The sequence below is a fragment of the Osmerus eperlanus genome, chromosome 11 (genome assembly GCF_963692335.1).
Source record: "Osmerus eperlanus chromosome 11, fOsmEpe2.1, whole genome shotgun sequence".
NCBI lineage: Eukaryota > Metazoa > Chordata > Actinopteri > Osmeriformes > Osmeridae > Osmerus > Osmerus eperlanus.
Window position 1 is genome coordinate 8,010,451 of NC_085028.1, and position 24,277 is coordinate 8,034,727.

The window sequence follows — 24,277 nt, forward strand, 5'->3', positions numbered from 1 at the left end:
GTGCTCATCCCAAGGTACATAACCTGAGGCAGTCTGTCTCCCACACAGTCTGTCTCACACAAACACACACACACACAGAAAGATGGTGCTGTTCTTTCTGTCAGTGCGGTCGACAATCAAACACCTTTCCAGACGCCAGCCAGTTGCCTAGCAACAACTCTTCTCTTCCATGGCGAGGCTATTAAAAGCAACTCAACCGAAAGAGAGGAAAAGAGGATGATTGGCGGGGAGAAAATATGGATGTGAGGAGAGGGGATGATGATCTATTAGAACAATCTGCTGTAACAAACTGTCATGTCCTCACTGCACCTCGAGAGCAGTCTGTGCGTTTCAAGTGTCATGTGTATTTGCCATTGGTAACTGGTACAGATACATTGAAATTCTTTCATCCCGCTCATCTTGACAATCCCTACCTGCATATCTAAACCTACAATAAATCATCTAAATCTATAATAAATACTGTAAGTCCTAACCTATATGAGCTACTATACTTATCACCAATATATATAATAAAGTAAGAATTTGAACAAATGAACAATACTGTGTGTGTTTGTGTGTGTAGGTGGTGTCAGATGATGAAATGCAAAGAGGTTGCATCACATTGTATCCAAACATTGTAATGACATAAGACCTGTTGAACACACATGAACACATATGCACACACACACACATATACACACAACATAGACACGCTGACAAATCATCTTTTTTAACTGTCGATTCATTTCTCTACCCCTCCATCATTTCCTGTGCTTATTCACTGTTTTGATCCTGTACTCCCTGCTTCCTCTCTCCTCTTCCCCCTCCCTTTTTCACTCCACCCTTTCTCTATCTCCCTCGCTACCCCCTCTCTCTGTCTCGCTCCCTCCCACCTCTATTCCCCTCTTTATCTGTCTCCCTCCCTCCGCTACTCCCCCCTCTCTCCCTCCCTTCTTCCTGTTCTCTCCCTTCCTCTCTCTCTCTGGAGCTCAGGGAGTCATTAAGCTGGCCAGTCAGCAGTGACAGACACATTATTACCTTCAGAGAGAGATGGTGGGGGGGCAGAAGAGGTGGAGTGGATGAAGGGGAGTGGTGGTGGAGTAGAAAGTATGGGAGAGAGTACCCTCTGCTTAACCAGCATTAGGTCAGCAAAAGGGATCTATTAGAACCTGGAGTCAGGTGGCTGAGTGGTTAGAGAATCGGGCTAGTAATCAGAAGGTTGCTGGTTCGATTCCTGGCCGTGCAAATTGACGTTGTGTCCTTAGGCAAGGCACTTCACCCTACTTGCCTCGGGGGAATGTCCCTGTACTTACTGTAAGTCGCTCTGGTTAAGAGTGTCTGCTAAATGTAAATGTAAAAGGTATGTGCGTATCTATGTGTTGTTATTGTTAACATTCACCACCAGACACACTTTTAAGAAAGGCAACACACTTATGCAAATTTCTTTTTCTTTTAAACTTTAATTATAGTCTTCATTTATCAATCTGTAGTGCATTCCCGGGCTAGCATTCAACCATTACTACTTAGCATAACCCAGCCATGTCTGGACGGTGAGATATCGAAAGCAGATCTTCCTTACTGGAGAGAGATATATAAAAAGACAGAAATAGAGGGAGAGAGGGAGAAAGATAGAGAGAAACAAAGAAGAAGAAAGAGAGTGAGAGAGGAGGAGAGACAGACAGAGATGTAAGGGCTTAATAGAGTCATCACCACTCTGGGGTCTTTAGTCTGTCTTTCTCTATGGTAGGAGTGAGAGACCAATGAAAAGAAGCATGGACTGCAGTTCCTGTTCTTGTAGTTCCTTTGGGTCCTGTGGTTCTCCTGGTACATGATCCCCGCTCACTTTTCTCAACAACAGCAACAGGAAGTAAACTGTCTTTTTATAAAGGACAGGTCAAAGGTTGATTCAGACTACAGACTTAGTCTTGGAGAGGGGGGAGAGGGGGGGGCTGGACCTCCCACACAGACAGACACAGACACAAGGACACAACCAGTCGCTGTGGAGACAATATCACATGACTCCTTCTCTCTCTGGTACTCATCATACATAAAATAACTCAATAAAGTAAAGCTGTTCACAACCAGTACTTTTCCACTTTGTTGCTGTTTTTTGTTGTTTGTTTTTAACTTTTTTACAATTGTCTCATAACCACAGAACTATGTTTTGACAAACATGTAACCTTAAAAGACGTCAAAGGAAAGAAGAAAATTAAGCAACAAGCACATAGCCATTTACTTTCCAATCACCTTTTTTTGTGCTTTTGTTGTTTTGTTGTTCGCTGAGCATGTGACACAGAAGGCCTGTTGTCTCTACCTCTATTAGCAAAGAACAGACAGCATGGTGTTACATTATGTTCCCATAACAACTGGTCCTGGGTCAGTCACAGTCGATCTGACAGCTGATTGTCTATGGGCTGAGGTCTGGATGAACTGAACCCAGACCTGTAGTTAATGAGCAGGAAGCAATTCTAGACAGCCATACACACGGGGCAGGAATGAGTCAGCATGATCGGACAGGAACAAGATGGCCGCCTGGTGCCATGTAGAGGATGATCATGGCACCCGACCTTTACCAGGAGGGGAGCCTGGGGGAGGGGACTGAGACCAGGTAACCATGGAGACCACATAACAGGTCCCTACAGGTGCTTTGCTCTGCTCTCCATCACAGTTCTGTTCATCTATTTATCCCTGTCTTTCTCTCTGCGTCTGTCTCTCCCTGTTGTTGGTTTAACCTGTTCACTGTTGTTGCTCTTGGTCAATCTCTCTCCTCAGTCTGAAAGAAATCCAAGTTTATCTCTCTCCTCAGTCTGAAAGAAATTCAGGTTTATCTCTCTCCCCAGGCTGTTAGATATTCAGGCCAGTCTCTCTCTTCACTGAGAGACCAGAAAGAGTTCTGAATGTCCAAGGCCTCTCTTTGATCTTGACTGCTCATCCACAGCTTCAGATCTTGTTATTAGAGAGCCCCAGAGCAGGCCAGCCCAGTCCCCAATCCTGGGTCCCAATCCCCTCTCTCCTATCTCAGCCTGACTCTGCTGAGACCGAAAACTGCTGCACGCTGACCCTAATTCCTCCTCCTCTCAGGGTCCAGTGCAAGCGAGTTATCCACCCTCCAGATCGAGGGTTTAATCTAGGCCACTGTGCTGCTGTGACTCTCCTGGGGGTCCCTCCTGTGTTTGTAGGAGTCTGCTAGCAGAGTGTTTAACTGGGGTAAATGGCTAAGGGGGCTAGCATGCCATGATAGGAAGCAGCAACAAACCAGACACACACACCATCCGTTCCCAATCTGGATCCAAGATGGCTTCCTGTGGAGCTGCAGGTTGCCATGCAGGGGCTTGTCTTGCACACAGGGGTGGGAGTTGGGGGGAGGGGGGGATTGGGCCCCATGGTTCTGGAGTAGGAGATTAAGGTAATGCTATTACATGTCTGTCACACCTCCTTAGCAAAGGACTGGGAGGCCAACTTCCTGTCAGCATTTCTGGAGTTGGTTTTTAACAAACTGTACTGATAAACTGTTAATAAACAACTGTCAGACCAAGCTGTAATTCAGCCATCAGGTCATCAATCGCTGTTTAGGTACTCCAAGCGATGGGAACTCGGTTTTTGGGATAATTTGTCAAATGAATAAAGATTACACTGACACCTATTTATATCAAATGTGTTGGAATATGTATAAGTGCACTGACAGGGCTGGGATGGCAGAAAGGCAGGACAGGTGTGTGTGATCTGTCTTCTGCTCCGAGTCTGTCAGCGTCAGCATTAAAGGGCTTCCCAGACAGAGATCTTTGATGCAGAGCTCTGAAGAACTCCCTATCTAAGGAGAATTCTAGAACAGTCCAGTAGACCTGCAGCCAGCTGTGCTTGATGGAACTTGCTACTGACTATTATTCTCCATTGTGACATCATTAGCTTTAGTGCTGTTGGGGCGGAGGAGGGGGGGGGGGGGGTAAACAGTTAGTAACGCAGCACTCTCCAGTGGGGGGGTTGGACGACAACTTCAACACACAGATTTACAACAACACATACCTGTTACACAGCTGGACAGTCTGCTAGTTCATTTGCCCCTCACAAAAGACAGAGGTTATGCTCTCTGCTTTTTAAACAACCAACATGTAAGTAAGTACAATGAATATCAACAGCAAAATCAAAAATCCTGGTCAAATATAAAGGAAGGATCACAAACACTTGAATTAGCCCTTGAATTGAAAAACAGTCCATAAACTGAGACCAGGTAGTTCAGAAGAAAGGAAGAGGGCAGGAACATGGAGAGAGAGGCAAGCTCCCTCAAACTATATCCTTCAGTAAACAGCCAAAAGATGTAGCGATTGCGTGTTAGCTCAGCTACACATGTACCTAGCTCTTAGTGAGTCTATGTCTAACCTAGTCTCTATCTATCCCGTGGCTAGCATTGTAGCTGGCCTTTTTATAGCATGCTAGCTTGTAGCGCGGTGATGAGAGCAGGTCTCCTCAGGGTCGCTGGGTTCTGAGGACACTGTAGGGGGACAGGTTTGGCCTCACGGGCCACCATCCATCTGGGCATCTGATATGTAGTACACAACCTCACACAACTCCCCTCCTCCTCCACCCAGAACCTAACCACCACCATCCCACACACTTCCACCTGCTCCCTAGCCCACTACCCCCACCCTAGCCCTCCACCCTCCCACAACCTTCCTTTGGTCCTCAAATCATGAAACAAAGAGAATAAAAACTGAACATGTTTTTGACATTTTTTCAGACGTTTACTAAATCAAGCCTAATGTCTCCTCAGTTTAATATGTTGTTTATCTTTCTGAAACTCCTTTTCCGTTCAACGTTTCACGCTGCTTGTTGTTGTTTTGTTGACAGTTTGGGGAGGGAAGCCCCATGTCCAGGGGGAAGGGGGAGAAACGAAGGGGAAGAGAGGAGGAACCCAGGAAAGGGAAGGAGGGAAGGAAGTTATTGAGCGCAAAATGCTCCGTTTTCATCCTGGTTGGCCTGTAGAGTTTGAGCCTTCCTCATCTAGCGATCTGTCAGAGAAAAGGAGAAGGAGGAAAAGTAGAATGGAGGGTGTAGAATCGCAGGTCACAGGAATGGAGACGAGCAGGTGTCGAGGTCAGAGGTTAACCCAGAGCCTCCTCTCTCTCTCTGTCCCGCTGGCTGCTCTTGATCATCTTCATCTCCGTCAGCTGGATGTACCTCAACACGTTGGTGTCTGAGAGAGAGAGAGAGAGAGAGAGAGAGAGAGAGAGAGAGAGAGAGAGAGAGAGAGAGAGGGAGAGAGAGAGAGAGAGAGAGAGAGAGAGAGAGAGAGAGAGAGAGAGAGAGAGAGAGAGAGAGAGGGAGAAACAGAGAATCATTTTATCATTCACATTGTTGGTTTCCTGTCATCTTAACATGACTGACACTGAAAGGAGCCGTTCACCCCAAAAAAAGAGCACCACATGCTGGGCTTACCTGTGGGTTCTCGGTTCTTGGCGTCACGTAGGTAGCGCAGGGCACATTCGTAGTCTCCCAGGTGGTAGAAGGCGATGCCAGCACGGTACATGGCCTTGAAGTGATCCCTCTGGTGACCCAGCACCTTCAGACAGTACTCCTTCACACGCTCGTAGTTCACCAGCTCCGACTGCAGCAAGCAGGCTGGGGGGGGGGGGACGACGACGACGACAAACATACAGTTTAGAAGTGAGAAGTAGGGTACAGAAGCAGCAGACTTCCACTAAGTATGGCGGATAGGATACTGAGACGAGAACAAGAGAGATGAGGAGGGGTTAAAACTGATGGAGAGAGAGAAGTACACTGAATTGTTGAATCATGGTGGCGATATCCTCACTGCACCTCCACTGCAGTTCAGAACAGTACAACAGGACCATACTGAGATACATTACACCAACAGGGGGACGAGGGATTTATGTCAAGCAGAAGAGAAAGAGAGAGACTCCTAGATTACAGAGAGATAGAAATAGATATAAACAGATATAAATAACTCCAGGACACAGCGCTGAGAAGCTGGTAATCATATTAATAAAGTGTAGTACAGCAGGGACAGAGACCATATCAAATAACACACACACACATACACACACACACACACCAAAGGAGGCCTGAGGGATGCTGTGTAATCTAGTTCACCATGCCGCTGCTGTTGAACTCTCCTGGAAATGGTTGGAGGAGGTGTGTGTGTGTGGGGGGGGGAGGGGTATAGGTGTGGGGGGCGTGGCGAGGCGGAGGAGAAACTAGCAAGCATAGCACACCTTTAGAATTACAATCTAATGGAGTCACCATGCTTAATCCATGTTTGCCTGACTTGGCAGGGAAAGGGATGTCAGGGGAAAAGAGAGTGGAGGAGAGGGGGGGGGGAGAGAAGCGTGGAGAAGAGAGAAGGGAAAGAGGAAGTGCAGAAAATGCTGTCCTCCGACCAGTCACTCAGTATTTCTATGGTCATCTCTTCCTGCCTGCCTCTTCTTCCTCTCCTCGTCTTCTCATCTCACAATTCTTCTTTCCTTCGTTCTGTCCCTCAGTACCCATCTTATTATGCTTTGATGATAACAACCTTTCTTCTTTTCTCCTCATCCTTCATCCCCCCATCCCTTCTGCCTTCATGACTTTATCCCTTTACCCCCTGTGCCTAACCTTCGACCTTCCGACATTCCTGGAAAAGAGGAGCACACACTGTGAAAGAAGAGTGGAGGGAGGGAAGGAGGAAGAGGGGTGGAGGGAGGGAAGGAGGAAGAGGGGTGGAGGGAGGGAAGGAGGAAGAGGGGTGGAGGGAGGGAAGGAGGAAGAGGGGTGGAGGGAGGGAAGGAGGAAGAGGGGTGGAGGGAGGGAAGGAGGAAGAGGGGTGGAGGGAGGGAAGGAGGAAGAGGGGTGGAAGGAGGGAAGGAGGAAGAGGGGTGGAGGGAGGGAAAGAGGAAGAGGGGTGGAGGGAGGGAAGGAGGAAGAGGGGTGGCACACTAGGGACACTTTCAGTTTGAGCACCTGTCACCTCCCTGTAACACTGGTCCCCAGATAAGTAGATGAAGTGTGTGTGTGTGCGTGCACTTTTGGAGTGTGTGTGTGTGTGTGTCTGTATGAGTGTACATGCTTGTTGGAATGGAATAGGGCTTCATCAATCAGTGGGAATTCGTCCACAAATGTATCAAACTAAATGATTCATCATGGACATCAGGGGATGAGGCCAACCATTACAGATCTATGGGGATATATATGTGTGTGTGTGTGTGTTTATAGGTATGTGTGTATGTGAGCTTCTCTTCATCACTCCCTCTTTCCTATCTCACTTCTTGTTCCTTCCCTCCCTATCTTTCTGTGCTGTTTTTAAAGCTCAACGCCTCCAGCCACCAATCTCAACACTATCGTGACACTGGACCTTGTTACTTTATGCTACTACAGGGTTAGCATGCACACACACACACACACACACGCACACACACACACACACACACACACACACACACACATACACACACATACACACAATTTTCTCTCTGTCCATTAGTCACTGTTCATCCATCCATCTATCCATCCATATTTCTGCACTATCAGCCAGTACAGTGGAGATTTAGGATGATCCAGTTACAGATACTAATAGCATAATGGCTAACGATCTCAGAATTCACACACAGGCATGGATGTATGCATACACACACAGACACACAGACACACACACACACACACACACACACACACACACACACACACACACACACACAGGAGGGCCATTAGCCAGACGTACGGAGTGTTTGAGGGAAGAGAACAGTATTATTGGGTGTGCTTTGCCTTCGGCAAGGGCACAACCTTTGTTCTCTCACATATATATTATTATTATTATTTGTATTTCTTTTTGCCCCCCTTAAACTCAGTCAATATTTGGCCTACATACACAACCTAGGTGTCAAAAGTTTCGTCTTGGTAGCCATTGAGTTGCTTCTATTGGGATTTACGTTCCGTTGCATGGTTTAAGTGGAAATTAAGTTTTTGTGGCGAAAAGTGAAGCTAACGGTGGCTAACTTGCTAGCCACAGTCAATGACGCTACTTACGTCACTAACGTCACGAAAACTCGCGTGACTACCTCTAGCAGAACATTAGTTTAGCAGCTCGTTAACTTCTGGGAGATAGCTAAGCTAACTGCTTTACTGCAAGGCAGCTGCAGAAACGCCACAAGCAAAGAGGCCAGGGTGATAACTATTTACTAATTTTACTTTGTGATATGACACACAATTGTGACGTGTAATGTACAATATAAGCTGATTTTATTAAGGAAGTACATCTACTTTCGGAAACAGTAGTCTACTATGTCACTGAAGTATTAGCATCATGACATTAGCCTCTGTTGCCCGGGCAACACATACTACAGTGGTCTATGATGCATCTGTTTACAATCGTTAAAATAAACATTCCTCACAAATACATTTTCGTTGTAGTATTTATTATGACATTACATTACAAGTAAACAATTTGTGGGTGAAATTATCATTACCTGTGGTTTCAAACCAGTGTTGCTCACTGAAACGCTGTAGCCTACGCGAGACACAGCTGTTTAGGAAGTCAAACGGCGACAGAACATGTTCGGCACTCTCCTTACTTAAATCAAAAATCTATCTAACTACTAACCTTAACTTCATTGCCACAGCCTAAACTTTGTCAATCTGTTCATGAAAATGAATCGAATTCAACCAACGCAATCGCTACTAAGAAGAACACAGCAGTAGTCTAGTACTGTACTGTAGTAGTAGAATTTACCGGGGCAGCTTCTCCACACAGGGCTATATCGCATTTTGCGTTGTTACTGACTGATCGCTACCAGTGAGCTTTTTATGAATGAGCGATTTTCCACAAAATAAATGTCAAGCTTATTTACGTTTTCCTGTACGTTTTGGGGGCATATTTTCAGTTAGCAGATGGTACTGTTTGAATCACGATTCCATCTTCTACTGCCGGGTAACGTCGTAGAATAATCTTCAAAGGGGGTTCTTTATTAATGAATGAATGCAATATGAGTAGGCTAAATGCCTGAAAATATCACAAGAAGGGAAAACTTAAAAGGACGTTTAAGTCATAGAGATTAGGTCCATTTTTACACCGGTCTGCCAAATTTATTCGTTTTGATTCAGCTATGAGGCTGCCTCTTGCAGGGGAAATGAGAAGACATCATATTTAATTCTACACTTCACTCGTATTTTCAGTTGTAAACGAGCAGCACAAAAAATGCTTTTAAATCTATGTTATCTTTATAAATAATAAGTATGCATTTTTATATAAAATGTACAGAAATATCAGTTGTAAAAATGTCATTCAAAAACGGACCCCTGTGCAACCGACGCAAGCAAGCACACCCTACAATTTCCCCAGAAATTGTACCCTCTCTAGTTATGTGTGCAACAATATCAACACCATCCCAACACACACACACACTCACTCACTCACACCACACATACTCACACACAGGATTGTGTTGACCTGAGACATATAGAGTGATGAGAGAGAGATAGAGGGAGAGAGAGAGAGAGAGAGAGAGAGAGAGGAGAGGGAGAGGGAGAGGGAGAGAGATTGACAGAGGAAGGTCATTAAAGGTATGGCCTTGACCACATTGAGTCAATGTCTCAGGAATATGGGAGTCTCTCACTCAAATGATTTTCTTTTCCTCTCTGTCTCCTGGAGTCCTACTGAGAGCCAGATTGTACGGGGGAGAAGTATGCCACGAGAAAGATTTTGTCTAATCTCTTTTCGGAAAAACCCAACAGGTGCAACGACAGCTGCTTAGTGTGTGTGGGCGAGTGTACAGCATATATGTGTGTGTGTCTGTGTAACTGTGTGTATGTGTGAAGAGAGGTGCCATGTGAGTGGGTGCAGTTAACACATGTTCTGGATCTTCTATCTTCTGTGCAGAACAGAACAACAGACAAGAACAACAGACAGGTAGAGACTGACTCTCAACCAAGAAGAACTGACTCTCAACCAGGAAGAACTGACTCTCAACCAGGAAGAACTGACTCTCAACCAGGAAGAACTGACTCTCAACCAGGAAGAACTGACTCTCAACCAAGAAGAACTGACTCTCAACCAGGAAGAACTGACTCTCAACCAGGAAGAACTGACTCGCAACCAGGAAGAACTGACTCTCAACCAGGAAGAACTGACTCGCAACCAGGAAGACTGACTCTCAACCAGGAAGAACTGACTCTCAACCAGGAAGAATTGACACTCAACCAGGAAGAGATGGAGGAAATGACTGAAAGAGAAAGAGAGATGCATGAAAAGAGAAAAGGAGGGATGAGTGTAAGAGGAGAGAAATGGTAAATGGGAACACAGACAAACTGCACAAAAAAACGAGTTCAGAATGCAGAATGTATAGTACAGAATGTAGAATGTAGATTACAGAACGTAGAAAAACAAGCGGAGCTAGTTCATGGAGGAGACGCGAGACATAGCGCGTCACTAGCAACTCGTCATATCACGCAGTCGGGGCACACCTTCTTAGCTGGGCGGGCTATTTAATCAGGATATCGCTGCACTGTGCATTGCTTACTGCGACACAGGATGCTCTGTTTAATCTGCTGCCTCCGCCTCCCCGGCCTCCACCCTTGGTTCTGTGTTCCTTCGTAGGTGGGAATGCGTCGCTGCTCTCTGCTCGGAGGTCGAGATAGTGTCTCCGTTGGGTGCGGCAGGGAACCGCGGCTAGCATAACCATTATGCCAAATTCAAGTATTACAATCATGTATTGTACCGTGTGAAATACTATACTGAGTCCTCCTGCCTGAACCTCTGCAGCAATGGATATCAGATTAAAGACACTCCACTCACTCACTCAGACTCCTTTAATTGTATTATCTCTATGTCTCTGTCTCTCTTTGTCATCTCTTCTGTTAACTTGGTTCCTTCTCTCTCCTCCCTCACCTCTCTTCTCTTCCTTGAACTCCCCTCTTTCTCTTCCTTCTTTATTCCCTCCATTTCTCTCTCTCGTCTTCTTTCTCTCTCTCCATCCCTCACATCTATCAGCAATGTCTCTCCCTCCCTCCTCCCGCCCTCCCTCCTCCCGCCCTCCCTCCTCCCGCCCTCCCCTTGTCCCAGGGTCTTTTGAGGAGGCTCATTTAAAACCGCTGGTGTGGAGTGGATTAGTCTGCTGTCCATCATTTTGGAAGGCCACACCACCGAACCAGACATACCTACACACCACACACAACATCTATACACACACGCACAAACAGTGCACACACAAAACTGCTAAATGACCCCGCATTCTTAGCAATAGGGGTTGGGTATCGTTTGGGTTTTTACGATACCGATGCCAAATCGATACTTTTACTAAAACAGTTCCGGTGCCTGAACCGATAATAAGAAAAGGAAAAAAGAGCCACAAAACGACGTCAGAGGACATTAAAGAACGGCTTTATTATTGAGAAAAAAAAACTGTTGTCTGCCATGTTCTTTGACTATCCGTGTTCCGACATGCATTCACGTGAATTTTCTATCGGGAAATAATTTTTCTGATTATTCTGACACATAAGTGCAGTAGGCTAAATATTAAATAGCGATCATGTGCAGTGATGATGCTTCTTACGTCCATTTCAGAGCACCAGAGGGCAAATATTTCAATCGACAGCTCAGGCACTTATGAGGCACCAAAATCTGCGTTTTGATTAGGTCCAGTACATACTGTCATATAGGTACCGGTGCCATGTTAGCACCGGGTTTCGGTACCAAACCCCAATTCTTAATGGCTGCAACCCGGGTACTAAGAGCTCTTCAGTCTCTGGACATCACTTGTAGATCATCTCTCCAGTCCCTCCAGGAATAGCTCTCTAAGCCCTCAGTCAATACCCTCTCTCTTCCACTGCACCTCCCTCCCTCCCTCCCTCCCTCCTCTGTCATTGAGAAGGGCAGGGTTGACGCTGCTGGCTCTCTTCATCACCTGACTGTTCTGACATGACACAGCAGTCTGCTCTGATGCCACTCTGCCCTCTGTCTCTCTGTCCCTCTCTCTCGCATCCTGTGCTCCCTTGCCCTCCTTCCCCCTGGCCAGTCTCCCTGTTTTCTTCCTCTCCGTATTTTTTGTCTTTCTTTTCTTGTCTTTTCTCTTTTGCCTCCATCATCTATAGATCTATTCATCTCCTACCTTTATTTCTCTCTTTCTTCTCTCTGCTCTCGGTTCTCTCCTCTCTGTCCCTCTCTCTCTGTCCCCCTCTCTCTGTCCCTCTCTCTCTGTCCCTCTCTCTGTCCCCCTCTCTCTGTCCCTCTCTCTCTGTCCCTCTCTCTGTCCCCCTCTCTCTGTCCCCCTCTCTCTGTCTCCCTCTCTCTGTCCCTCTCTCTCTGTCCCCCTCTCTCTGTCCCTCTCTCTCTCTGTCCCCCTCTCTCTGTCCCTCTCTCTCTGTAAAGCTGAATTTACTCCCCTCTCTCCTTCTTCCTCCCCTCTTCCTCTCTTTTCTCTCATAGTTCTGCATGGTGGCTGTTATAGTTATTCAAATTCTCCATTGATCCAGTAAGGCACCCTCCTTTGAGGTTGAAAGCAGAGACCCTGGCTCCCTGACGACTGAAATTCCTCATTTCCTCAAGTCATTAAAAACGGAAATATCAGTACGAGAACAAGAGCTACAAATAAGCTCTCTCAGCATCTGCCACTGCTGCACTTAGACTAAAACATCCTCCAATCACAGCAAGAAGCACATCATTATACACCTTTGTTGATCTTTTGGTGTGTGCGTGTTTGTGAGTGTGAGTGTGTGTACAGTATGTGTGTGTGTGTGCTTCGCTGGCATCCTCAGCACTCCTCTGCAGAATTGCAGCGAGAAAAGAAAGAGAAACAGGTGTTTCTGCTCTCGCGGCTCTGATTGCATTCCCTGCAAAGCGTGGCAGTGTTAGTCTTCCCCCCTGGCAACATAGGTTCCCCTGAACACACACACACAAACCAACCATCTTTCTTAGAAAATGCTGGCTTGCCAAACACATTTGCATGGATCACCCAGGGTGCAACAGCAATCCATGGAGTGAAGGAAAATGAAGTAGCCAGCTTATTCTGTCAGATCCCTCCCATAGAGAGAGATAGGGAGAAACAGAGAGAGAGACAGAGATGGGGAGAAACAGAGAGAGAGAGAGAGAGAGAGAGAGAGGTGGGGAGAAACAGAAAGAGAGAGAGATAGGGAGAAACAGAGAGAGAGAGAGGGGGAGAAACAGAGAGAGAGAGAGGGGAGAGTAGGAATAAGAGACACACACACATAAAGGGAGAGAGAGAGCGAGATAGCGATAAAGAGAGGGGATTTATCCTAAATCAGACGCTGTGTGCTGTGCATCCGGAATAATCTTTGAGCTTTTCTCTCCTTCTGTTCCTCTACAGCTATGAGGTAACCCTGTACTCCCTCCCCCTCATGCCCTGCCTCGCCTGCCTCGCCTGCCTCGCCCGCCCCGGCACCAGTCTGCTCACCTACAACAATCACTTCTTCAGGTGATAACTTCCCTGTAATATGCCAGAAGGAGTTGTCACCATGACTACTGAGTCTCCTACATGAGACGGACACTGCACGATGACTTCATCGGCGATGACATCATTACGGACCAACTCAGCGTTCTCGGGTCCGTGACTGGGGTCAACAACATCCTCGAGCGACCTCAGAGATGATCTTGTCTGGTTTCTTTCAGGGAACCAGGTGGTGGTCTTTCACTTCCTTTCCAATTCTTGTAAGTGAAGTGCCGTATTTGTAAGAGACCTTCAGCTGACCAGACACACTGGTCGCTCCTGCTGACATCACCCTGCCCTTTACTGAGGGGCACAGGACAGGCACCAAGGTAGGGTGGCACTTACAGTAAATGGAGAAAGAGGGGAAGAGGGAGGGAGAGAGAGGGGCAGTGAGAGAGAGGGGGAAAAGGGGTGGCGACAGAGAGGGGAAGAGAGAGAAACAGAGAGAAAGAGACAGAGAGAAAGAGAGTGGGCAAGAAAGCAAGAGAGAGAGAGAGACAGACAGAGAGAAAGAGGGAGAGACAGATGGAGAGGGAGAGAGAGAGGTACAGAGGGACAGAGGGAGAGAGAGAGGTACAGAGGGACAGAGGGAGAGAGATAGAGAGAGGGAGAGTGAAAGGGACAGAGGGAGAGAGATAGAGAGATAGAGAGAGGGAGAGAGGGAGAGAGGGATAGAGACAGAGAGAGAGAGAGAGAGAGAGAGAGAGAGAGAGAGAGAGAGAGAGAGAGAGAGAGAGAGAGAGAGAGAGAGAGAGAGAGAGAGAGAGAGAGAGGGAGAGAGGGAGAGTGAGAGGGACAGAGGGGGAGAGATAGAGAGAGAGGGAGAGTGAGAGGGACAGAGGGAGAGAGATAGAGAGAGAAGGAGAGTGAGAGGGACAGAGGGAGAGTGATAGAGAGAGAGGGACAGTGAGAGAGGCAGAGGGAGAGTGATAGAGAGAGAGGGAGAGTGAGAGGACAGAGGGAGAGAGATAGAGAGAGAGGGAGAGTGAGAGGGACAGAGGGAGAGTGATAGAGAGAGAGGGAGAGTGAGAGGGACAGAGGGAGAGTGATAGAGAGAGAGGGAGAGTGAGAGGGACAGAGGGAGAGTGATAGAGAGAGAGGGAGAGTGAGAGGGACAGAGGGAGAGAGATAGAGAGAGAGGGAGAGTGAGCGGGACAGAGGGAGAGAGATAGAGAGAGAGGGAGAGTGAGCGGGACAGAGGGAGAGAGATAGAGAGAGAGGCAGAGTGAGAGGGACAGAGGGAGAGTGATAGAGACGGCTCTGCCAACTACCTTGGCCAGCATTCTCTCAGAGTCAGCTTTGATGTGTTCCTCTGCTGTCAAACAGTAAAAGTACTCTGAGCTTCTAAGTGGTTCAACAAACCAGCTGATATGTGAAACTGTTCTGATCAACACTCTCAACTGGTTTCAGGCTGAACACAGCTGGTCACACATACAGTACAAGAGATAGACCTGACATGGGAGTCAGGTGGCTGAATGGTTAGGGAATCGGGCTAGTAATCAGAGGGTTGCCGGTTCGATTCCCCGGCAGTGCGAAATGACGTTGTGTCCTTGGGCAAGGCACTTTACCCTACTTGCCTCGGGGGGAATCTCCCTGTACTTACTGTAAGTCGCTCTGGATAAGAGCGTCTGCTAAATGTAAATGTATTAAATGTATAGACCAGCCAGTTAACCAGCCAGTCATTCAGTCAGTCAGTGAGTCAGACTAGCCAATCAGAGGGTGATCCAGGTCCATAAACAACGTGTCTCCGTTCTACTAGGCCATGACAGGCCGGAACATTCTGTCTTTCTCTCAACCTGGACTTCTCTCTTCTGTGCTCCAATACATTTTACGTTACATTTAGTCATTTAGCAGACGCTCTTATCCAGAGCGACTTACAGTAAGTACAGGGACATACCCCCGAGGCAAGTAGGGTGAAGTGCCTTGCCCAAAGACACAACGTCAGTTGGCATGACCGGGAATCGAACTGGCAACCTTCGGATTACTAGCCCGACTCCCTCACCGCTCAGCCACCTGACTCAATACGTTTCTGGATTTGAAAACAAAGAACTATATCATTTCCACTCTGGAGATTAGTAAAGTATAAGTGTGTGCTCTCCTAGCAGAGGCCACAGGAACAACACTGACGCCTGACACAATCTCTCATTTCATTGTTGCTAGGCCACAGAGACAACACTGTAGTCTGACAACACTGTAAAGACATAAACCAACCCATGTGGAGACAACCCAGACAGATGTCTAAACAGTTAGCCTGATCAGAGAGCTGAGAGGCCACTGGAGCTCCGTGTGATAGGCTGCTTCGTGTCACTGCATCCTCATCACTGTTGAGTTGGCATGCCAACATATTCTGCATACTCTCCATCTCTCTCATTTTCTGTTTCCCTGTCTCTCTCTTTCCATCACCCTCCGGCCAACCCCCCTTCTCTCCATCCTCATGATAATACCAGATGACTAGGTGTTATTTAGTTATGACACAAGGCTCCCTCTCCCCAGCCTGCTGTCCCCCCTCCCTCCCCTACTTCCTCTGCCCCCCCCCCCCCCCCCCCCCCACTTCGATCATTGGAAACACTTGTATCTCTTCTTCCCCGCTCTCTTCCAAATTCCCTCTCTCTCTCTCTCTCTCTCTCTCTCTCTCACACACACACACTCCCCTCCTTAACTCTGTCCACCCCCTTCAGCTGTTGTGGAGTGGTGTGTGTGGAGCAGTACATTGTGGTACAGTACAGTACAGCCCAACCATGCCCCCCATGGCAGCAACCATGCCATCTGCAGACCTGGCACACAAGATGCCTGCAGCTCCCAGCTCCAACCCCCCCCCCTCTCCCCCCACAGCCTTACGGCGTACACACGGATGAAAAACCCCTCCATCAACCTCTTCGACACATCTCTCTCTCTGTTTCCCTCATCTCTTCTGATTTGCTCTCTCTCCATCCAACCCTTTTCTCTTTCTTCTCTTCCTGCCTGACACAACCTCATATCTTTCCTTCATTCCCTTCTTTTTGTTCTGTTTTCCCAAATTCTTCTCCATCCCTCAGGGATTTATCCTCCCTCCCTCCCTCCCCCCTCCCCCCTCCCTCCCTCCCTCCCTCCCTCCCCCCTCCCTCCCTCCCTCCCTCCCTCCCTCCTCTCCTTTCTTTCTCTCCTTTTTTGCTCTCCTCTCCCCCTTGTCCTTTTCTCGTGCATGTGGAGATTCCTGAGGAACAGAATATCTGCCTCATTCTAGATGCTTCTTTCCTCCTTCTACTCTGTTGTAGGAGGGTGGATCCCTTAGTCTGTGGAGTTCTCAGAGGAACAGATGTTGTTGACATCTAACAGCTCATTAAAACCTCATTACAATGACTGCCTGCAACTGCAAGTCACGGTTCAGAAGTTCATCGATGAACTGGCCCCTTGCTGAAATGACGAGTTCAGATGGATGGGGTGGGGAATACTGACACACACACACACACTCACGCAAACACTCACTCTCTCACACACAGAGACACACAAAGACTCGATTTCTTCTTAGGCATGACAGGTGGGTGGAAACTGCTGGGTCATCACGGCTGCGAGCAGAGTGATCCGAAGCCGCTGGCTGTTACAAAACAAAGCGCATCACTTAGCACTTCCTGCTGCTGACACCCCCCCCCCCCCAGATACTCATGACTCACAGGGAGCAAAACACACATTAGAGGCACTACTAGCCAATCAGACGATAGTTTGATCTTCCAGATGACCTGTACAGAGTCTGTTTCACGCAACACTCATCTCCCCTTGAATACAGGTTAAATATCTCTCCTCTTTCTAGATAGTTAGATGTAGGCCTTTACAGTATGACCCAGATGTGAGCCTCTACGGTATGATGATGATGTCCTCTCTGGTACCTCACTATCCAGGGGACCGGCAGGCTGTATGTGGTCACACACACGCACACACACATCTTCTCTCTCTTATAGAACGCTGCTGAATTCTGGGTTATCTTCATATGTTGGACTAACTTATTCAGAATCAGGTAACAGCACTAGGGTTTAGCCATGCCCTCTTCCTATCTCCACCTGCTTATTTCTCTAACCATATCTGTCTCAGGGTCTGTCTCTTTCTCTCTCTCTCCCTCCATCTTTTCTCCTTCTCTCCTGCTAGACTCTCTCTTTGTCTCGCTATCGGTTCTCTTACTCTCCTGCTTGTCTCTCTTTCTGCTTCTCTCTGTGTTTCCTCTCTCTTGCTAGCCTTGCTCACATCATACCATAAAAACCACTCGCTTGTGTTTGTATTGATTTCTTCTTTCCTCTCATCCAGCCAAGTTTTCCTCAATATCTCCATCGCTGTATTCCTCCATCTGTCTTCCCCTTTCTCTTGCTCTCTTCCCACTCCTCCCTCTCTCTTCTCTCGTCATCCATCTTCCATCCCTCTACATCCCTCTCTTCTCCCTTACTCATTCTCTCTTCCCCCATCTCTCTTCTATCTTCCTCCTCCTCTCTCTGCGTCCTCCAGGACGCTCTCAGTCTCTCTTCTGATGTCTTCAGACAGACCTGTCCTCTCACCCAGGACCCTTCAGACAGACCTGTCCTCTCTCCCAGGCCCCTTCAGAAAGGTGCTTTGACTGGCACAGCACACATAACAGGAGGGAAAGCTTGTCAGTGTCACAACACATAACACAGACACCCATAGATATAACACACATACACAAACACTCACACACACTAACAGCCATGTCAGCACAGCCAGTAAGAATGGCAGGATGAGCAGTCCCCGGCGACCACCCCCACCCCTCCCAGAGCCCCCCCCCCCCCCCCCCGGAGCCCCTCCCCCCCTGGAGCCCCTCCCCCCCTGGAGCCCCTCCCCCCCTGGAGCCCCTCCCCCCATACCCAACACAGCCCGAGGGCAGCTGCTGCCTGCAGTGCTACGATTGCTGAGACAAACAGAATCATACACACATCACACTCACAGATACACAGAAACACACGTACAGTCACACACACTATCATTAAACACACAATATCACACACACACATTAACAGAAACATACACACATACAGTCACACATACACTGTCATAAACATACAATATTACAAGTACATCTACACACACACACATCCACAAGGTCACATACACACAGTGAAGCTGGTGGTGGGGTCCTGTCTGCTCTGTTGCCCTGTAGCATGCGTCACAGCCTGGGCCAGCCGACCAATCACAGCACAGCCTCAGATAAAACCCACAGGGGCCCCCTTCTGTCCAGCAGGACTCTGGGTAATGAGCTAGTCACAAATAACAACACAGCTACAGACACAGACCAAGCCACAGACACCAACACAGCCACAGACACAGAGTCTGAGACAGGTTAATGACCAGGAACTACTACAACAAAAGGAAAAGACGTGCGTGATGGTTGCCATGGTAAATATGCCCCATGTAGTATGCTAGTGCCCACCCCTCACGTTCTCCCTCTCTCGCTATTTCTCTCTCTGTCCTCCCCCTCTGAACCTCTTTTTTTCTGATCCTTTCCATATTTGTCCCTCTTCTCTATGTCTCTCTCTTTTTCTCTTTCTCTCTCTTTTTCTCTTTCACTCGTTCTAACCCTTCTCCCTCTCCCTCTTTCTGCCTCCCTTTCTCCTTCATGCCACAATGGGTCCCCAGTTAGACCCACAGCATCTAGAGCAGAGTAGAGCAGAGTCTGCCTTAGCAGGGGTCAGAGCCATGTAAGGCCAACATGGAGGACAAGAATGACATGACAAAACAGCGAGCTACCCGCCTGCCTCTAACCTTCCTGCCTTTCTCTAAGACACAACACAGCTACTGGCCTGCCTCTAATCTTCCTTCCCTTTCTCTAAGACACAACACAGCTACTTGCCTGCCTCTAATCTTCCTGCCTTTCTCTAAGACACAACACAGCTACCGGCCTGCCTCTAATCTTCCTGTCTGCTTCTCTCTAAAACACGACACAGTTTATGATTTATTATCCCAAATTGTTATGGTTACAATGTCAACTGTCTCATCTGTTTTATCTGACAGATATTCTCTCTAGACACTCTCCTTGGTGAGATTGACCATCCAGGTTTCTAATCTTACACATCCCTGTTCTGTAGCCGTTCCACGATTACTGCACAAGCAACAATCTCTCTTTGTCTTACACTCACGTCTGGCAAACTGACCACCAGATCTGAATCTGCAGGGATAACAATGTCTTACATCTGCTGGATTGATTAGATTATTTTTGTTATATTACAATCCTTCATAGACCCACATCTGTTGGGCCAGATGATCCTGTTTGAGACAAAGATTGACCATTAGGTGATATCCAGCCATCCTGTAATGCTCCCCATAAGTGACATTCAGGAGTAAACATGGATCCTTGGATTGTCTTCTTAACCTCAGGTCACCTCACTCACACAGCACTGGTCGGAGAATGGGGACAGTCGTAACAGAACAATCAGCACTGTTGCTATGGTGATGCACACACACTCTATTGTACCTCTTCTCTCTGCCTTCTGTTCTACTACTCCACCTACTCCTCTCTCCTCCCATCTCCTCCACCCACCCCACCCCCCCAGGACTCCCACTAGTTCCTCCATGTATTTACAGTAAGGCTACATGTCACCTGTGACTTACAGGATGTGAGGTGTTTTAGCATCAACATAACTTCCCCCAGAGAGAAGAGGCCTGGGTCAGAAGTTCCTGTTGAGTAGACAGACAAACAGAAAGTAGCCAGCCTCTGGTTGGCAGACAGGGATACAGGAAGTGCCCAGAGCTCCTGACTGTGTTTATTGCTTTACACACCCCCCCCCCTCTCTCTCTCTCTCTCTCTCTCTCTCTCTCTCTCTCTCTCTCTCTCTCTCTCTCTTTCACACACACACACACACACAAATCTTTCCATAGGCTGAGGTACAATAACCACTGATCTAGGCTTAAAGACAACATGTTGTGTCTAGTGCTATAATAATAAAAAGCCTCTAAGGATGAAATATTTTATATAAAGACTGAAAGAAAGACATAATTAAACGGGAAATGATCCCAAAGAGCCAGACCGAGAAAGGGGGTTCAAATAGAAAGCATTACGAGATAGAAAAACCTGGCGGTGAAATTCAGCGCCTGGCACGAACAACAATTATTTTTAACCCGTGTCAGTGTCCAGTAAATAAAGACTTCATCTTGACACCTTGACTGGCATATTAGGTCAATATCAGGTTACGCTCTTGTAAAACACGAGGCTTAGGACCACGAGAAACAGCCTAATCCACCGAATACACACATTCGCCATGATACTCGTGATACTTATTCAGCACCGTGGCGCTGTCCACTGATTGCTTTGAGAAAGAAAAAAACATGCCGGTCTCATCAGCTTCTGATATCAACAGCCGGAAGACATCAGAACAATTACGTGAAAAGCCATCTCAGTCATGCGAACCCAAAGAACCGGTAAGAACAATAGCGAGAAAACGGCTTTGAGTCAAAACGAGCTTTCCAGGTTCAAAAGCCTTGGATTGGCGGTCGGCTGAAACGCTGCGTGTGTGAAACGGCGACTTCACAACCCCCCCACACAAACGTCTCCTCTCACCTGTCAAGCTGTCGTAACACTCAATCTCGGTTATCTCCACGGCTCTCCGCTGCTCCTCAGTCAACTTGGCGGTGGCTTGGTTCAGCAGGTTGACTTCGGAGCCCGTGGTTCCGTCGATGACATGCACCCCCTTTAAGTGAAGCAAAGCCCGGTGGTATTTCCCGATAGCTTCGCGAAATTTCTTTTCTTTGTAGCATCTATGACCCTCAACCTTGAATTCGATAGCTTTTTGGATCTTCGTCTCCATCTCCATCTCGGCCGAGCCGGTACGGTAACCTCCACTACCACTGCCTCCTCCGCCGCCAACGTCTCCCCCCGCAGCCGCAGCCAGGCTCCGGCCCCCCGGCCTCAGGATAGCTCTTAAGGCTCTTTATTGAGTGTTGCTTGGCTTCCATCTCTCTCAGTTGGCGCGGATGGAGAGAGCCATGCTGTTCCGACGCGAAGGTCTGTTTTCTCGGGGAAGTCACGAGTAGCGTGCTGTGCATAAAGTATGCGAGGCGGAAGAGGAAAGCGCGGAGACGGCAATCAGGCAGCGACAATAAAGAACAAGGCGATGGTTATCTAAAAATAAATCTAGCAGGAGCTTATTCGATTAAAAAGAAAACAGCAACATGTGTGATTAATGTTTGTCTCTAGAAAAACTTTACACTATGTAAAACCAATAATTGGCTAATAAACACTTGGCTTTGATTCCTATTTAGAAGACTATTTCGTCGCTCAGACCTTTGCGCGCAAGGATGTTCCGACTGTGTGGTTCACCAGCTCCAGGCACGCGCAGCTTCAGCACCACAGACAGCGGGATCGCTTGCTCGCGGTGCATTGTGGGACATAGAGGAGTCGTGAGGTAATGCTGTATCACGAACGCAATCAAGCCCTGACAGGAAGCAGGCATATAGCTTTTAACACGGGCGCCGACTGGACGGGGAAATGTGTCGGCAAAATATGATTTATGATCGATTGCCAGTGAGAGGCAATCTGAAGATCTCGTTCCTCGCCTAACTATTTTAAGATGTCGCGACTTCACTTGACGCTCAGCTGATCTAAACGAATTTTCTGTCATCCATAGAAGCCAAGCGCACCAAATCTTTGCATGACTTTGCAGGCTGCTTTAATGCAATAACACTGCCTAATAATAATAAAAAATAAATTAAAAAAATGGCATATATCTATATACAGTTCTGAACTGGGCATTTGTAAGCCTACACAGGTCAACCGATATATTTGAAGTAGGTATAGGCTATAGGACCAAAATATTTTTCTAAAACCTATGCTATCCCTAAACCGTCTCTGTTTCCGTCTTTTCATTTAGCTTAAATCACAATGTCCCCACCTAACCTGGTTTACACTGTCGTCCTCAGCATCGAATAGGGACTGATCTCGTCTTTCCTGTAGGAGTCATGGAAACAGCGACAGCGGAAGCCCCATGAAGAGCTGGAGGAGAGCGACCTCCAGGGGTTGGTTAATCAATTACATTGATTCATGTCCTCTCAATGTCATAATAACCAGCCTACAGTACACACAGAAACATATACATACGCACACAAAGATCCCAGAAAGAAAGAAGAAAAGACATGAGAGACCAGAGAGTGATTGTCATTGGGAGATACTGTACATTAAGTGCAGTGAACAGGTTTATTGAAAAGCAATCAGCTGGATATCCTGGTCATTAGGGGAGATCTGTATTGACTCAGATCCCAGTTTTAACCCGTTGATGTGTTTTTCTAGAAGATTCGTCACAGGTATAGCAAAAACTCACGATCTAAATAAGGACTGGAACATGAAACCAGGATAGAATTGGATAGCTTCATCGTCAGTGTTCATCGTCAGGTGCCAACTGTCTCCCATTCTCCTTAAAAAATTACTGGCCAGCATGGAGATGACATCATAGGACACATTGTTGAGGGTATTATAGGAGAGGTTGTTAATTACATCACAGAATAGGCTGTGGAACTGCGGAAACCCTTTGACAGTAGAAAGTAACTGAGTATCTTCTGGCTTGCAGCTGGTATACGTCCTAGGTGATGAGAAGGCTGTATGAAGGGCCATTTAACGTGTTTTACAGGCTCTTAAAAGGGAAAGGGAGGAGAGGAGGTGAGGTCAAAAAGAGAAGAGATGCTGCGAGTATTTCTGGTTATTCATCAACACTGTTCTCATAGCAGAAATAAAAGGAAGTGTGGTCTGAGCATGTGCCAAGAAGCCCTTCACATGAATGATTGAACAGGAAGTGAATGTTTCTTGGAGCCCATCACTTCTTGACTCTCTCTGACAGGCTGTTTAATGGGGCCCTAGACCACATCCCCATGGTGATCCAAGACTACGTGTGTGTGTGTGGGGGGGGGGGGGGGGGGGGGGAGTATGTGTGTGTAAGTGTTTGTACGTGCCAGCAGTTTTACAGTTCCTTCAACAAACTGCATACGGTAGTTCTGTTTATTGTTCTAGGTAAAGTGATTGATAACTGGCCTGAGCGTGATACAGGGAGGTGTGTGTACTTAAGTGTGTGTGTCTGTGTGTGTTGATGGGAGGGAATACAGGTACCTACCTCTGCTTGTGTTAACAACACACCCTCATGTTCTGGGTGGGGCTGGGCAGGCCTGGGCTGAATGGCGTGGTGTGTTTAACCAATTGTTTGCATCATGGTTGGAATGCAGGAACAGAAGAACAGCATCATGTGAATTCATCTTCTGGCCAAACCAGTAGGACAGCCTTATCTTACGCTACAGCCTGCTCCTGCACCACCCCATTGTGGGAAACGCAGTGTGAGGACTGGTTTGTGTATGTGTGTGTGCGAGTGAGTGCGTATGTGTGCTAGATGCCTCAGCTGACCACTGTGTTGTCCTCCAAAGGTCAGGGGGTCAGGGGGGGAGGGGGGGAGGAGGGGAGGGGAGGAGGGGGCGCTGGGGTAGAATCCGAGGATTGGGCCCCATGTTTGGATGGAAGGAACGGGGGAGGAGCAGGAGGAGAGGAGGAAGCAGCAGAGGTAGGGACTTGCATCGTCGTGGTGACGGTGGATTGTCTGACGGGATTGGTGAAATGTTTATGTGTGTGTAAATACTGTTTTATAGTACTGTACATCATCTGCTTTTTTTATTGTATCAGAATGATTTGCGAGCTTCAGAGTGATGAGCTCCTCTAGGTCCACGTGGGGGTAGTTGGGCTGATGGTCTGTATGACAGAGGTGGGCTGTCATGGTGATGTACTTGATTCAACTCTGGAAAAGACATGTCTGGCTGTCATCACATTTGCCCCTTTCTCATCCAGCGGTCTATCTAGCTCATCTGTCTGGAAAACCTGACCAGTGTAGTAGTTTGACATGAGCAGGACTAGTTGCAACCAGACTGAT

The 24,277-nt window shown here is 47.5% G+C and overlaps 1 protein-coding gene across 1 annotated transcript; it reads right to left on the reverse strand.

The window, feature by feature from the left end:
* Positions 1–1,430: 1,430 nt before the first annotated feature.
* ttc9b (tetratricopeptide repeat domain 9B) lies at positions 1,431–21,957 on the reverse strand. The gene is given in 4 exon segments (XM_062473564.1): positions 1,431–5,170; positions 5,413–5,595; positions 20,938–21,280; positions 21,282–21,957. Coding segments are annotated over 4 exon segments (759 nt in total). The 5' UTR covers positions 21,423–21,957; the 3' UTR covers positions 1,431–5,078.
* Positions 21,958–24,277: the final 2,320 nt, after the last annotated feature.